The sequence below is a fragment of the Hippopotamus amphibius genome, chromosome 5, assembly GCF_030028045.1.
Source record: "Hippopotamus amphibius kiboko isolate mHipAmp2 chromosome 5, mHipAmp2.hap2, whole genome shotgun sequence".
NCBI lineage: Eukaryota > Metazoa > Chordata > Mammalia > Artiodactyla > Hippopotamidae > Hippopotamus > Hippopotamus amphibius.
The window spans coordinates 10572324-10589899 of NC_080190.1; the positions used below are offsets into that span (position 1 = coordinate 10572324).

At 46.6% G+C, this 17576-nt stretch overlaps 1 protein-coding gene across 1 annotated transcript in view; it reads right to left on the reverse strand.

Annotated features, from left to right (window-relative positions):
• The window catches only part of HTRA1 (HtrA serine peptidase 1), a 54463-nt gene that overhangs the window by 14460 nt on the left and 22427 nt on the right, over positions 1-17576 (reverse strand). The window contains exons 2-3 of the mRNA XM_057735022.1: positions 11863-11962; positions 11235-11439 (exon numbers count right to left, since the gene is read on the reverse strand). Coding sequence (XP_057591005.1) covers positions 11235-11439; positions 11863-11962 — 305 coding nt within the window. The remainder of the gene's footprint in view (positions 1-11234; positions 11440-11862; positions 11963-17576) is intronic.

Genomic DNA, 17576 nt, shown 5'->3' on the forward strand with positions numbered 1-17576 from the left:
AGAAGCCAGGTTATCTACCAGCTGCCCAGAACACCGTTTTCAAGGAGCTGGGGCTTGCAGCTGGTCCTGTGCATCGGATGAAGTTTGCTTCAAAGGCTAATGTTACAGCAACTGGCTGAGATTCAACTAAGTGATTCAATGTGTCTTCTGGAAACAGTTATGCTAACCTTTCATTTTCTTTAAAAAATGTGCAATGGGGGAAAGAGCATGTCCCCCGTACAGAGCAAGAATCAGCACCATGGAACTTGCATGCTTCCTAAAGAACAGCAAACTAGACCACAGAGTTCAGGGGAATGTTAGCAGCTGAGACTTGCCTGAGACCCAGCGATCCAGCCCGGGTAAGGAGGGAAGTGAGCCCATGAGAGGCTGAGGGACAGCAGGAAGGTGAGCAGATCAGTGGACCCAGATGAACCAGAGATCTGCTACAAAATTTGCAAGGCCCAGGACAGAATGAAAATGTAGACCCCTGTTCATAAAGTGCATAAAAAGTGCCATTAAAGATACTAAAATATAAAGCTTTTTTTCCTTCTACTTTCTCTTTCTTCATCTGTCCGGATGTTTTTATTTGCTGTTTAGTGTCATGCTTCCTGGGGCACAAAGATATTCATGGGGTGAGTGCAGACCCAGGAGCCTCAGACTCAGTGCTCTGCTCACCAGCTACTGGACAGACCCATGCACTGTGCCTGAGCAGAGACAGGAAAGTCAAGCCAGGCCTCTCCCCATCTCAAGGGCCTACTGCCCCAGCCTCAGAGGATGGACCACCCCCAAGGGCATTGCAACTGCCTTCGGCGCCAGGATGCACTAGGTAGCTGGATGGGGTGGGAAAAGCTTGGCCCTGCCTCGTTGCCCACAGAATGGCCTGTGGCATCAACCACCCACTGCCCAAGATTCTGTGGGGCGTACATACCCCATGCCTGTACTCTCTGGGGGAAGGAGGGTGGCAGTGATTGCTGTACAGAACCAAGGGTCCCAGGTGCCAGAGGAGCAGGGAAGCCAGGAACCCATCCTGGGGAGGTAGGAAGGCAACAGGAAAAGGAAGAGTGTGGGAGCCAAGGCTCCAAGCCCCCAGCACATACTCCACTGTCTCAGCAGACTTCACTTACAAAGCACAAATTCAAAGATAAAATTAAAATGGAGACCTCAGAGCATTAAACCCTCAAGCAGGGTTCCCTTCTGAACATAGGGCTTGTGAGTGCACAGGTCACACACCCATAAAGCAACTGCACCAGGGGAGAAGGAGGTGGACCAAGAATGAGATACTTGGATTCAGATTAGAGAGGTGGAAGCTATCAGTGATGACAAAGTCAAGGATACAACCAAGGGAGGGTGGTTGCCGTGAGCAGGTGAGCCGAAAGGCTGGGCCAGGAAGGATCTGTCATGTGGCACAGAGATCACAACGTGCACAGGTCTCAGAAGGACAGTGTCATCAAGTTACCACCATTCATTTCCCCAAATTGACATCTTATAGTTGCTGTACAGGGAAGGGAGGAGGGAAAGAGGTGGGATGAGTGGGAGGGTGGCTGGGGTGGGGGGATGTTCAGGTGGGACAGAGAAGAGAAGTGGGAGAGATGGAGGGAAAGAGAGAAAAGGAACAGAGAATGGGTACCAAAAAATAAAAGAGAGAAAGAGCAAATGAAACAACCTTCCTCCTCATTGTTTACGCACACCACCGTAATATTTAGTCTCCTTAAGCTTTATCAAGAAACGCTGGCATTTTAAATATTCCCTTATCTTGCTGTTTAAACCACAAAATGTCAACATTTCTTTACGGGAGCCCAACAGCCAGTGACTGTATATAGTCTGTGGCATTGAAAGGAGGAAAAGCATTGTCTCATCCAGTACAACTCTTGTCTTCACATCTGTCAGCCCATCCACTTTTATCCGGGGACTTCAAGTTGGCCACCGCCACTACAATGTTGTTTGGCCAATAAATATTTATGAAAATCAATATAATAAATAATTCAAAATGGATTAAAGACCTAAAACTCCTAGAGGAAAACATAGGAAGAACACTCTTTGATGTAAATCACAAGATCTTTTTTGATCCACCCCCTAGAGTAATGGAAATAAAAACAAATATAAATAGGTGGGACCTAATGAAACTTCAAAGCTTCTTCACAGCAAAGGAAACTATAAGCAAGATGAAAAGACAACCCTCAGAATGGAAAAAAATATTTGCAAACGAATCAACAGACAAGGGATTAATCCCCAAAATATATAAATAGTTCATGCAGCTCAATATCAAAAAAACAAACAACCCAATCAAAAATGGGCAGAAGACCTAAATAGGCATTTCTCCAAAGAAGACATACAGATGGCCAAGAGGCACATGAAAAGCTGCTCCATATCACTAATTATTAGAGAAATGCAAATCAAAACTACAATGAGGTATCACCTCACACCAGTTAGAATGGGCATCATCAGAAAATCTACAAACAGTATATGCTGAAGAGGGTGTGGAGAAAAGGGAACGCTCTTGCACTGCTGGTGGGAATGTAAATTGATACAGCCATTATGGAGAATGGTATGGAGGTTCCTTGCAACACTGAAAATAGAATTACCGTATGACCCAGCAATCCCACTGCTGGGCATATACCCAGAGAACACCATCATTCAAAAAGACACATGCACTCCAATGTTCATTGCAGCACTATTTACAATAGCCAGGACATGGAAGCAACCTAAATGTCCATCAACGGATGAATGGATAAAAAAGATGTGGTGCATAGATACAATGGAATATTACTCAGCTGTAAAAAGCAATGAAACTAGGACATTTTTAGAGACATCGATGGACCTAAAGACTGTCATACAGAGTGAAGTGAGTCAGAAAGAGAAAAACAAATATCGTATATTAACCTGTATATGTGGAATATAGAAAAACGGTACAAATCAACTGGTTTGCAAGGCAGAAATAGAGACACAGAGGTAGAAAACAAACATATGGACACCAAGTAGGGAAAGCGGGGAGGGTTGGGGGGAATGAATTGGGAGATTGGGATACCAAATTGTATGCTCCAAATATATGCAGTTTGTTGTATGTTAACTGTATCTCAATAAAAGTTCTTAAAAAAAATTTCCTGTTTAAAAAAAAATCAATATTGATATGAAAGTGAATATATGAACAAATAAACCAATCAGATCTTAAAAGATCCATGAGGATCTTAAAATTGGGATTAGTCCAACATTTGGGGCTAGCCAAGGCCTCGCATTTCAGTTTGGGTACTGACTCTGGATGCAGCCTGGTTTTCAGCCATCTATAAGGTAGTAGGCTTTGGGGCTCATGTGGGTAAAGGGACAGCTTATATCTACCAGCTCTACAAAGGGACTCACTCTGTTTGGTGGGTTCAGTGCTGAACCCACAGCAGTCACTTGGTATCTGCTGAAATGAATTGAAGACACAATGGCTCCCCATTACCCATGGCCACTTAGTGCTTGTGTAGTTCCACATGCAGGGAAGTTGCCCAGGATGTTTCATTCTTGTAAAATTTATTTTAAAAAATTCTTGTTTGGGGGGGGTGGGGAGTGAAGGGGAAGCTGAGACGAAGTGAGAGAGTAGCATAGACATATATATACTACCAACTGTAAAATAGATAGCCAGTGGGAAGTTGCTGTATAACAAAGGGAGGTCAACTCAAGGATGGATGATGCCTTAGAGGACTGGTACGGGGAGGGTGGGGGGGAGTCGAGGGAGGGAGGGAATACGGGGATATGTGTATAAAAACAGATGATTGAACTTGGTGTACCCCCAAAAAATATAATAAATAAATAAAATGGGAAAAGAAGTCAAAAACAAAATCTTAAAGATATATAACCTCCTCTATATAAAAATAATTTGAGATGGTCAATGACACAGGGCTTATCACAGTAAGTTAATTTATATATACTCATGACATAAAATGGTGGCACAGAAAATATTCTAGCCTCAGGGCCAATGGTTTCTAGGAGCCGCCCAGCAGGCAAAGCAAAGAGGAGAATACCACAAGTGACGTTCTCGTTATCACATTCTGGCGCCTTATTTAACAAAAGTGACTTGTCAATTAGCACATTTATTAGAATACTCAGTCCTCAATTCATCAGAATGTCTTATTTCTGCCTTGCCATAGAAAGTGGTGTGGAGGGTTTTAGGAAGCCAGTTTTGGGAGACCGCCTCCACCCTGCCATGAATAAGAGGTGATCAGCTCATTATGAACCCTTTGCACTTCTGGGCTCTCAGGAGATTGCACAAGAAATTGGAGCTTTCCAGAGTATGAACAGGAACCGCAAAGAGCCAAGGCCAATAAAAGACACAGAAACATGCAGAGGAACCAGCTAACAAGAAGCACTGGCTTGTGTTCTGCAGGCCTCTAATAAACTCACAGGGAAAGAAGTTTGTATGTGGTCCAAGGTCCAGGTCCTCAGGATGGGGAGAAAAGTAAGCAACTCTAGGCCCCACTTTTCCCCTTGGCTAGCTCTATCTGGCCTTCATGTCTCAGCTTGGATATTACCTCCTCAGATAAGCTTCTCTGCCTACAATACCTTCAGGGTCTCCCCAGCCTCCAGGGCCTTCTACAGCTTCTTCTGTTTGTTCCTTCATTGAACCAACCACCATATTTATCCCAGGGTACCTGTTTCCCACACGAGACCAAAAGCTCCATGGTTTTTGCCCATTGCTGTTACATCCTCAGCACCTAACACAGTGTTTGGTCAAATAGATGTTCAATAAATGTTTATAGACTCCATGAATGAACAAGAAATAACTGAAAGAATGAACAAATCAGACCTTAAAAAGATCATTAGGATTTAAAATTGGATAATAATTTGGAAAACATCTTCAAATTCACAAAATTCCTCTCTACCGACGTTACAGAGAAATGGTCAAAACTAAGGTCTCTCTCTGCTTAATCCGGCAAAACCAAAGCATCTTCTTCAGCAAAGAAGCAGAGTCCTCACAAGAGCAAATGAGATCAGCTTCTCTGCCCTTTCCCCTGTAGTATCCTCGTGCTTCACGTCACTTGGGTCTTAAGAGCATATTTCGGTCCAAGCACATTCAGCTCCTCTAGAACAAGGTGTTAATCGTCTCACACTGGGGTTGGCAAACTTTTTCTGTGAAAGGCCAAAAAGTAACTAGTTTTGGCTTCACGGACCACATGGTCTCCATCCCAGCTACTCAACTCTGCTGCTGTCAAGCAAAAGCAGCAGTAGACTCTACATAAGCAAATGGGCATGGCTGTGTTTCAATAAAACTTTATTTACAAAAGCAGATGGAGGGCTGGATTTGGACTGCAGGCCACAGCTGGCCAACCCTGGGCCCCAACACACTGCTACACACTCACTAAACTGGCAAATGGAAACAATGCATGCCCTCTCCACTCAGCGAAGGGGACGTTCCCAATGAGGCACCTACAAATTCAGTCCCAACAATCTGGGAACTGCTTTGTGAGAAGCAGAAATAATAGTCTGAATCGAATTCCCTGAAGAGAGACCAACAAAGTGAAAAAAAGCATTACCATATTAAGAGAAAAACATAGCCAAAGAATTTCCTTAACAATCAACTAAGTTCTTGACATAGGGCCAGAGAACACAGAAGGGCTCCAGTTTTGATAGTTTGGGGAACTGAAATATTTTCACATTCCACGAGAAGCTGCAAGCAGAACAATGAGAAGCCTCGTCCCCACGAGCCCCTGGACAAAGGCTGGCCCGGAACAAAAAAGCCAGCTTCCACGCCAGCGTCTGGACTGACATCACCTGGTGCAATACAGATTTGCATCCCCCTAAAAATGGTAAAAATCAATACGGTAACAGAAGCCTTCTAACATCCACAGGGTCCATGGCCTCTTTAGCCAATGCAATGCAGGCCTCTCGGTTCAGGGAGAAAAAGAGGAGAGACCACAAAAGGACCAGGACAGAGAGAGTGGGGAAAAGAATTCAAAATGGAAAAACACAGAAACAAAATATGAGGGTAACTATGGTAGTGCAAGCTGCGTTCCAGCTCCTGGTTACTTTACAAGGATGAGTGACAGACTCCAGAAGATGGGGAGCCAGTCCAGCACAGACTCCGTGTTATCTGATTCACTTTTGGACAAGCTCAGGCGGCTGAGTCAGCGCCTTCTGACAATCAGGCTGCCTGAGGAGAACCGGCGGAAGGCGGGGGTGGGGGGCGGGCATGAGTCACGCCTGGCACCCGCCACGCCCCTCCCTCACCATTGTCCCCGGGCCACTTGGAGCCTCCTCGCTCAGAGAAGCCAGTGCAGCTCCGCCACAAGCTGGCCAGATTCTTCTGAGAGACAGGCCTGGATCGACCAGAGCTGACTCAACAGGGCCCGGGACACCTGTGAGAAGGGCCCAGGACCCTCAGCCCCAAAGCCATCCCACTTCTGAACTTTATGATCAGGGGTGTCAGCTTTTCTGGCCCCGGCAGCCAGCTCAGCAGGAAGAGGACCCTCTGCCAACAAAGCAGTCCCTGAGCCCAGGGGTGTCACTCTTCAGCCACTTCAAACAGGGCCATAGGTGGCATGTGGCCCAAAGGTGGCCAAGGACGGGTGCAGGCCTGGGGGTGAGGGAAGAAAACAACCTCATGAACCTCGACAGTCCTGCTTCCAAATATTCCCCCGGGTGTCGGCATCAGGGAAAAGCACCCACAGGAAACCTCACCACTTTACCAGGGCTCTGATTAACCAAACACCACAGAGCTACAGGGAGCCCAGCAAAGCCACAGGCATCCAAGCTCCAGGTAGCCCTTGGGATCAGACGAGGACTGGCCTTGGAGCCTGGGGGCCGGGGGTGCTGCTCTGAGACCAGCCTGCTGCATGGTCACCTCCGCATCTGAAAGCGGGGAGCAGCTCACTGCAGGAGCCCCAGTGCCCTCCTGCTCCCCCAGCCCGCAGGGCAGCCGGCCTTGCCTCCTGCTGAGCGGAGGGCTCTGAATGCGTACAGGATACGGGATTCTAGATTCGGGATTCAGGATTCGGCTGCTGAGCCCCTGCCACCTAACAAGTAACTAAGACAGGTGTGTGCCTCAGAGCAGAGAGGAACTTAAATTCACAATAAGACAATTGTGAGTTATGATGAGGAGGGGAAAATGAATGATGAAATGTGAGCATCTCTGGGGTTCTGTGTCCCCCGAGTCATCGAGGGGAGAGTGGGATGTGGGGTGCTCCCTGGGGTAGTGGGTCAGGGAAGGGCTGTCTGGGGCAGAATTTAACCCGAGGCCTGAAGGACGGGAAGGTCATCTATGGAGGAGCTGGAGGGGGACACCCCAGGGAGGCAGGGCCAAGGCCCCAGGAGAACAGCCCTGCTTTGGGGGAGGTGGGGTTAGCAGAGTGAGGGAGGGGCGTAAGGAGGAGGGAGGGTGGGGAGAGAGGGGCGCTCCATCAGGCTGGGTGGCCCTTCAAGGCCCTGCAAGGAGTTAAGATCTGTCTGTAAGAGCAGACAGCGTGTGAAAGAGTTTTTAATACAGGGCGGACAGGACCCAGTCTCAAAGTTCCAATCATCAAGGCAGGGACAGATGCTCTTCTCCTGCCTGTTTCCTAATCAACCCAGCTGGGAAAACAGCCGGGACAAAAGTAACTTTCCTCTCTTACCTTCTTCAGTACATCCCCAGTATTTCTGTCCTGCGCTCTCGCCTAAAGAAACCAAATATTTTCTCTCTCTCTTCCTGAACTACTCAGCAAAAAAAAAAAAAAAAACTGTACGGACAAAATGCTGCCTTTGGACAAAATTTTTAAATGTTCTGCAAACATAGCCAGTGTCATGTTCAACACATTTGGAAACCGTTTTTATCTGAGGCTGAGCTAGTTTGCCTTCAAAGCTGCTTTCTATTAAACTGTTTGCATGCAAACCGTCCTTCCTTCCTGCAGCTGACATTCCCTCCCTGGGCGAATGCTGGCCACAGTCTTAGCCCCAAGGAAAGGGAAGTGGCAAATCCTAGGACAGAAGCACAGAAAGAAATGCCGGGCCGGCTGTGTTTGGAGGGGATGGGCCTTCAGGGGGAGACCCTCCTTCAGCTTGGCTGGGGGCAGCAGACCAGGGAAAGAGGCTGCTCTGCTCAGTGAGTCTTCTTCCCAAGGTTCTCCCCGGCTCAAAACTCAGCAGGGAAAGGGAGTGCACATGTGTCTGCTCAGCAGTGAGAAGCAAAAATGTTCTTTGGTGGCAAGCCCAGAAATGTCTCAGGCGACTTCAAGCCAAGGCGGGTTTTCGGAAGATGTGAAAAGAGGAGCAGGGGGGTCGGAAGAATGGAAGGGAAAGTAGGCAGATCAGACTCAGAAAGGGCAGGAATTCAGACAGCAGCGGGGGTCCCAGCAGCAGGGGCTACATCAGCTTCCCCCCATGTTGTTTTTCTGTGGGTGGCATCCAGCTGTCGCTCCAAACAGAGGATCTGCCTGGTCTGATGGGTCTTTTGTCCACCCCTTGGCCCCAGAGGGTGGGGCGCCATGATCGGTGTCCCCTATCCCAAGACTGTCCAGTAGGGGAGAAATAGAACCCAAAGGAGATACTGGCCTCTGCTCCCAGCAGAAGGGGGAGCGGGGTGGATGAGACGTGGGTGGTGATAAAAGATGTCCACGGTAATTTCCATTCATTGAAATTGGCAAGAATCGCACACTCAGGAAGAAGGATGGCTCTTTAAGTAATGGAGAGCCCTTCACACGAAATCCTGGCGCTGGGGAAGGAAAGGGGCCCAGATTATAAGGCACCAACTTAACCACTGGGCCCATGTATGTGGGGGGCAGTCACACCAGTTCCACTGGGTTATTGGGAAATGGCCTCGGGAGGCTTGGCCATGACGTCACACGGCAAGCACCATTCGGAATGATTTCGATCCTCGAGTCCAATTTTTGTTGTTTCTGTTCTGCCCCCTCTGAGACTTCCTGCTCTGTTTCTTGCTCCTGAGGTGACACAGTACAAGGCACACTCACCCCACCCCCAGCACTGCCAGCACATTTACAAAGTCGTGAGCGCGGGCACCTTTGTGTTCACCGAGGTGAGAGGCTCCTTCCAAAGAGAGCCTCATTACAAGTCCGTCCCTGCCTCCCTCTCCTAAATAATCAATCATCAAACTAGGGGAACAAAGTGGAAAGATCTGGAAGAGATGTTTTTACTCTCCCCACTTCCAACTACTATCAGCAAAAAAAAAATAGCAGTTTAGTCAGTGGAAACCAGTCTCTTGTGTGGGTGTCTGCAATTTGATATCCTCTCATTTCCGATTCCATTTTGAAAAGCCACATTAGTTGGACTTGAAACTTTCAAGCTCCCTTTTGCTTGGGCTAGAAACTCATCTCAAATAGCGTGCTGCTGGCAGGAAGGCTAGCCTCCCGGGAACAGCAAGAGCCGGGGCAGAAACACCCTGCAAAGCTGGTCTGTCGGGATGGTTCACATCCTGCTGGGACATGCCAGGGATGACAGGAGAATAAACTCTCCACCTTGGCTCAATTGCTGAAAAGAATATCCCCCGGCCACAGCAGCTGCATGGGATGCACCCACGCATGCCAAACATGAAATTACTCAGCGGGGGCAGCTCACGCAGCTTCCAGACCAGCGCCCGGCCTGCAGAGAACCCACAAGGCTGGCTGCCAACCAAGGGCTCGGTGGAGCTGAGAGGTCCCGCGTGTGGCCACAGGATGTGGTATTCTGGCTGGCCTCCTTCCGGTGAGACTACCACATCCTGGACACCTTTCAAGCAGTACGATCCTAAACCAGGGTGCGCCAGCCTCCCCGTGGGCTATTTAAAGTTGTCAGCCCATCACACCAAAGGCCAGGCTGCATCCCTCCCATAATGGTCACGGGCTTAGGTACTTGGGGAGCCTGGCTGGCTTAGGAGACTACAACTTCACCACGGCATTAGCTGTGTGGCCTCAGGCAGGTGACTTAGGCTCTCTGGACCCCTGTTTCTTCCTATATAGAATGGCAATAATACAGCTATCATGCAGATTAGGTGAAAGTTACAAATGAAAGTAGAGCCTGGTCCAGTTTTGGAGCTTATTAGGTGGAAGTTATTATGATTCTATACTGTGACCGATAAACACATTTTGAAAGATCAGTTGTTACAGAAATTCTATGGTAACCTAACAGAAATAATATGCAATTATGACCTTGCTAAAGGCCAGTTATCTACACCAGGCACAGTCTTTTTCTGTCCCAATCAACAGCACAAACAAAAGCCTCCTGTACGATACTACGCAGATCTGACTTCACAGCCCACGTCAGGTAAAACGTACAGAGAGCTGGAAAAGAAGATCCTTCCTGGCTCTCAGTCTAAGATCTTTTCCTGGGCCAGAAACAAGATTCCAACCTACCCTGATTCCTCTTTCCAGAGTCTGGAAAATGACAAGGGCATGGCGAAACCAGAAAACACCACCTCACTAGGCACCTACCACATGGCAAAACAAACTTCCATAATCAACGTAGCAACAAGTAGGAACTGTTGATGGTCTAATAAAAATTAGACTTAATTTCAAGTATGAAGATGTTGCTAAACAAATCAACAAAACAAAAATGACTACTAGAAGAATATGTCAATAGAAAGCAAACCATTCCCCAAACTGAACTCTTCACGTCTCAGCTTTGGAAAAAAAATAAATAAATAAAAAAAACTTCCATACTAAGATAACTCTGGTTTGGAGTACACACCCTTTTGCAGGAGAGTCAAGTGCACATTAGTGTATTAAAAGCTCTGAGAAGTGCTATGAGAATGAAATCCATTAGCTTTTTTTAAATTCAAGGTTTCCAAAACTTTTTTGAGTGTGGAGTATTGTTTTAAAACACATCTAGTAATGCTGCAAAAACTCAATTTTGGAGACGGGGTTTGTTTTCAGAGCGGCTGTTCACATGCTAGTGCTGGCTAACTTCAGAACCCAGTAAATTCTCTATATATGGTGGGTGCGCAAATGAACAAAAATCTGTAGTGACAGTTGCCTTGGGGGTTGGAACAGAAGGGAAACAATTTTCACTGCTTACCTACTAATTTCTTTATAAACCTATTGCTTTCTTTCATAAAAATTTAAAACGCACACTGTTAAAACTCTCATCTTATAGCCTGCTTATTAAAGAAGCTTCCATGAGCTCCCTCCCTTCCCCCACCCTAGGCCACACTCAGCGTCTCCTAAATTCTCTCCTTTGGTCCAGACTTGACTGGTTTGGTCCCACTTCAAAATCTCACGAAATCAGGGAGTTCTGGTGCTTTTTGACCTCTCCAGATTTAGCCACATGTCAGCCAAGGCACCTGAGACCTTGGTCCTGCCGGTGGGGAACACACTTACCTGGTGGTCAATTTTGATAAGTGCAATGTCGGCCTTCTCATCCACATCTTTGATTTTAGCCTCATAGGTGGCGCCATTCTTCAGCTCGACTTTGACTCGGTGCTTGTTGGTCACCACGTGGGCGTTTGTCACAATCAGTCCATCTTCAGACACGATAAACCCAGACCCACTGGCCACCGGAACTTCCCTCTTAGAAAAAGGAAGCCTAGGACCAAAAAGAGTATCCAGTTAAGGCTGAGACATCTTAAAATCAACTCTTTGACACATGGATGAATTGATTTTGTGACAGCAACACGTATCTAGCAATTGTTACTTTACACATTGGCTTTACTTCACTTTAAAAAATGGAATGTTAGACTGACTTTTATACACAGCCAAAATTCCACTTAGAAAATATTCTCAGGGAATCTCTTCAGAACCAGAGGTTCTTAAAACATCTAGAAGGGTCAAGAATGTAGATTTAAATAGTCAAACAGGAAAACATCCCAAGGGAGCAATGCTTATCTTCCTGTAGGACTATATTCAGTGACACTTTAAAGTATCTCAAAAATAGCTCTGATGTTTTGCTAATGGCAGCAGTTTTGGTGGGAGCTTCAGAGGCTGTGGAAAAAAGGAAGGCTCTCTTTACTTGCGAAACAGTTCGATGTGAACCACGGCAGGAGCGATCTTCTCCACCACGTCGGCAATGAAATTGTATTTATGGCGCAAACTGTTGGGATCTTCCTGCCCTGAGAACAGAAACAAAGACAAGACACTTAAAGATGCTGTTCTCTGTGCTGTGGTCTCCTGGAGAAAGGCATGGGTTAGAAAAGCCAAAAAACCTGAAGGAGGGTGAGGACACGATCCCAGACCCAGGCTCTGCTGCAAAGATCTTTCTGGCTCTTGAAGAAATACCCACTCAGATAAGACAGCAAAGATGATGTCTTTGCTTAGCTTCCTTGCTCTGGAAAGCATCACCATGAAAATGTTGAAACAGAGGCATCAGCAGATACCTGTGTCTCCTACCTTATTCTAAAAAGTTGGTCGCCTAAGGGCCACCTTAACACAGCACCTCCTCCACCACTGTCCCTTTCCCAAGACTCACAGCACCACAAATCAGCCCTTCTTGGGACTTCCCTCGTGGTCCAGTGGGTAAGACTCGGCACCCCCAAAACAGGGGGCCCAGGTTCAATCCCTGGTCAGGGGACTAGATCTCGCATGCATGCCACAACTAAGAGGTCACATGCTGCAACAATGAGTCTGCATGCCGCAACTAAGACCCAGTACAGCCTAAATAAATAAATAAATATATATATATATATTTTTTAAAAAGCAGGCCTTCTCAGCATACCACCACCATCAGGGGGAGGGGGCTATGGCTGTTTTTGACAAGATGCCCATCAAATGTTACAGATTTAAAAGGCTACTATGAGAAAGCATTAAGGCAAAGGCACAAATGGTGTCTTTCCTGCTGTTTGCCCCACAGCAGTTTTCTACCGCATCTTAACCATTCACTCCACTCCCCCGACCCCAGACCATCCCAGGCCAAAAGGCACAAGAGATGCCTTGATTCTGCTGGGGAAAAAAAGAGGAAAATCGATGACCATAATTCTCTATATAAACATATGCACTATAATTAGGGAATCCCCATATGGTGGCCATTTGCAAAGCTACTTTCGGATGAAGCTATCACAAATCCAACCTAGGGCTCCCAGCAAGGCAAAAGGTCAGTTGCCTCCAGCCAGATGCACACACCCACAGCCTCTGACCCAGAAATGACCTACTGGAGACTCGGGGTCCTGGAGCACCCATTCTGCAGGCATGCTGGTGGCAGAGGCAGCCTGAGCCTCTTACTCTGACCCCAAACCTGTGCCACCTGCTGATACCTTTGAACAAGTCTCTCTGCTTGAAAGCAGGGGAGTACCAGGCCAGTCTGCAGCCAAGAACCCCCGCACCCCTTCCTTTCCTTCCTCTCCGCCTCGGCTGGTGAGTCTAGCTCAGGGCTGCACCCAGCGGCTCTGCCTGTCCCGCTGCCATCCAGCCCCATGCAGGAACTCACAGGGAGATTCTGGGAATCTTCACAGAAATTTGAGAGAGAAATCTTATGCCTCTTGCATAAGTTGGGGCTGGCTGTGTCTTTTTTAAATGACATCTTGGTCATAATTCATTTTTAGCATATTTTACAAAGGTATGGATCCATGATGGGTAGGAAATAAAAGTAAAAGAACTCTGATCCTTCACCAGAGATGGTCTGAGATGCACTAGTCTACCTCCCTCTCCATTCACACAGTGAGATTCGCAAGGAAACTGAAGTTTAAAAGGAAACCATTGGCCTGCAAATCTGCCCCTCACTAACCAAAGGGCCTGTGCACCCCGTCCCCAACACACACACACACACACACACACACTCATGAATTCATGCTCACACACATACACAGACACACTCACTCTCACACGCATGAGCACACACACATATTCATACACTCACATGTACACATATAACTACATCCACGCACATACTCCCGTGCACACACTCGTACATACAGACTCTGTCTAACTCTCGCAGAAACACACACTTGTATACACACACACTCTTACACTAACACACATACATACATTCACACAGCTACTCTCGTATACACACATACATACACTCATACACACATACACACACACCCCTCTATGCCAGGAGTACAGCTGTCCCCCAGGCTCCAGGCTGTGAAAGCTGTGACATTCTCAAGTCCTCCATGGCTCTCAGAGCGGCATATCCACAGGTGTCCCCAGTGGTACCACCGCATCTGTACAGATGGGGCTGTGTGTCCCCACCAGGGACCTCAGTTCTCCAGCTCAACACCCCTGGGCGCAGGGATATCTCGGGGACCAGCCTGCCTTTCCCAGGCTTTCCTTCTTGGTAGTGAGAGACCATCGATGAACAAAGGGCCCCTCTCTGTCCCAGCTGCTGAGCTCTGAGCTGCTTTATTTCAGGGCTGGAATCTGCTGCCTTTTTGCATAGCTTGATTTTTCTAAGGCGCAGAAAAAGATCTGCAACTACTAGACAAGATTAACTAATTCAGGAAATTCATGGTAGCATCATTTTTGTTAACTTTGCTTTCAGAACCCTTTCGTACCATCAGAAAACGCTTCCTTAGGGTACTTTTCCTGCAGACAAGGAAAATCAGCTATTGCTCTCATGTTATATTTAGAGAAACTGAGGCTTACAGACTATAAATGACTTCTCCATAGACTAAATTTTCTTCATAGAGTGTATAACTAACAGAAAAACCTGAGCAAATCCACAACGTTTCCACTTAACGCTGGCCCAAACACATCTGCTGCCCTTCCAGGATTCCAGGTAGCTGTGGTTATTTAACTGGCGTGTCTGCCTGCGTTCTCCAACGGGAGGTATAAATAAGGGGATAGAAATGTTCCTTCCCGACACAGAACCTGGCAAACATCATCCAGAGACAACTGTAAACAGATACATCTGGGCTTCCTCGGACCAGCTCCCAGGAAAGGCCAAAGGGAAGCTTAACTCCAACACAGCCAGCAACCCCCAGGGAAGTGTGGAGATTCTGAGACCCTCCCAAGAAGGATGATTACTAGAGTCTTGCCACTAAAAATCATTCACTCACTTTCTCTTTCTACTTCCCACATAGGCCTGGGAGAATCTGCCCACATCAGGGGTGAAAATGAACATGGGTTTTTCCAGCTAAAACACACACTAGAGAAAGAGGCTCCAGGGTCTGTCCACCTTGGACAGCAACGTGGGAGAGCAGGGAGGACTCTGGCCCGGATACTAGAAGGCCCGGGTTCCATCCGCAGTCTACTGGGTGGTCTCCATCTCCCCATCTGTAAAATGGAGCCAACTACCTCTAGAATGAGCTGTGAAGTCTATTCCCACTCCAACATTCCATGATCTAATCCCTGCCTCTCCCTCTTACTCCAACAGGCTACAGCAGGATAAGGAGATTGTGGAATCTGAGATTGGGCACAGGACTCCTCTAATTCTGCAGATGAGTAAACAGAAAGGAGGAGCAGTGGGAGCACAGACCATACTGAAAAGCCCAAGTGACAAGTCTTAATTGTGCAGCTTAGAGAAAAAGCAATGAATGGCCTCTATTATCATTGGTAGATTCGTGTCAAGGGGAGAATTAAACAGAGCAGAAACAACTGAACTGAAAGAACATCAACTAATAGTGCAAAGATGGGCAAAACGTCAAACCAAAGAAATGTCTGTCTTCTCCTAATGCAATTTCAGGGTGAGGAATAAAAAGTGTTGCTCAGAGCAGCTTGGCTCAGTGCTAGGGTCCTGCTCCATTTAAAAGGTTGTCCATCAAAGCAGAGGAAGCTGCTGCTGCCTCGTGGTCTTTAGAAACCCTGGCTGGCCCTATCTGCTGTGATTTCAACTGTGGGTCGATTGTCTTCCTTCCAGAAGGGTCAACTCAGGTGAAGAATTCCAGAGATGGACCTAGGCTGGCTCTGTCACAACCCACCTCCTAAGTGATGCAGACAGATGGAGGGCTGGGGCATCTGGGCCACTCAGCATGGGAAGGATGGGTAAGAGCACAGGCTCTGGTCTCAGAAGGATCAGAGTGACACTTGGTACAGGACCACTGGCTGTGTGACCTTAGCTATGTCCACCTTACTCCTCCAAGTCTTATCCCTTGTCCATAAAATGTGGTGATAATAATACCCACCTCCATGTGTTTTTGTTTGTTTGTTTGTTTGTTTTCAATTCTTTTTTTTTGGGGGGGGGGGGTACACCAAGTTCAATCATCTATTTTTATACACATATCCCCGTATTCCCTCCCTTCCTTGACTCCCCCACCCTCAAGTCCCCCCCACCCTCCCCACCCCAGTCCTCTAAGGCATCTTCCATCCTTGAGTTGGACTCCCTTTGTTATACAACAACTTCCCACTGACTATCTATTTTACAGTTGGTAGTATAGATGTGTCTGTGCTACTTTTGATGCTGATTTTATGAGCTACTATATATGATAAAGTGTTTGGTCAAGTTATGGCATAGTTTAAAAATAAAAAAACAAAAGAACTGGTGGAGAGGCTGCTCAGTAGATGGCACTGGACAGGTGTGAGCACCACTTACCTCAGTGGCACAGCGGAGAAGTAAAGGGAGAACTGAAAGTGTCCAGAGAACCACTCTCCCTGTCTTGGCAAATTTGTGTATGTCTTGGAGGCTCCTCCTAACAGGGCCATCGTGGCCACCAGAGCAGAGGCCGAGACCAAGGGGAAGCTATGAGATAAGCCAGTTTTTCCGGCTTTGACGTGTACCTCTGTTCCCCCGGCTTATAAGAGCACCCTGCAGCCACTGCAGAGGGAGAGGAGAGCTGGGTCAGCAGAACAGTCTAGCCTGAACCGAAGCCCAGCTGCACTCTCAAATTCCCACAGAGCAACCAATGTGTACCAGAAGAAGACAAATATAACTCCCTCTACGAAGCGAGGGCCTTGTTTAATTAGGCTGAACTGATGTGGCAGAAGGTAATGGGGATGGGACATCTCAAGCAGGGTCGAGACCTGGCCCTTCTAGCTGCTCTATTATCATACAGAAGGCTGGAACTGGCTGGCATTCAGTGATGGCCTTCCATTTAGAGAAAGCTGGCAATTCAGAATTCAGAAATGTGAAAGTAAGGTGTTTTCCACATTCCTGATTAGTGAAAAAAAGAGAAAAGACAAAATGGCCAACATAGGGAATCAAAGAGGGAGCATCACTACAGACCCTACAGACATTAAAAGTATGATAAGGAAATATTATGAACAAATTTACGCACATAAATTCTACAGCTGAGATAAAATGGACAGATTCCTTTTAAAGACATAACTTATCAAAGCTTACTCAAGAAGATATTGATAACCCAAATAATCCTATATCTGTTAAAGAAGTTGTATTTGTCGTTAAAAACCTTCCCACAAAGAAAATATCAGGCCCATGTGCTTCATTGGTGAATTCTACCAAACATTTAAGAAAGAAACAATACTAACACTTCACAAACTTTCTCCAAAAATAGAAGGTAAACACTGCACAACTTATTTTATGAACTCAGCATTACCCTAATATAAAGCCAGACAAAGATATTATAAGAAAATTATAGATTGAACTTCCCTAGAAGTCCAGTGGTTACGACTCTGTGCTTCCATTGCAGGGGGAACAGGTTCGATGCCTGGTCAGGGAACTAAGATCCCACATGCCATGTGGCCAAAAAAATAAAAAATAAAAATAAATTTAAAAAAGAAAATTATAGACTAATATTCATCAGGAACTTAAACTAAATGTCCTCAAATATTTTAACAAATAGAATTTAGCGATATAATAAAAAGGATATTATATCATGACCAAGTGGGGTTTAT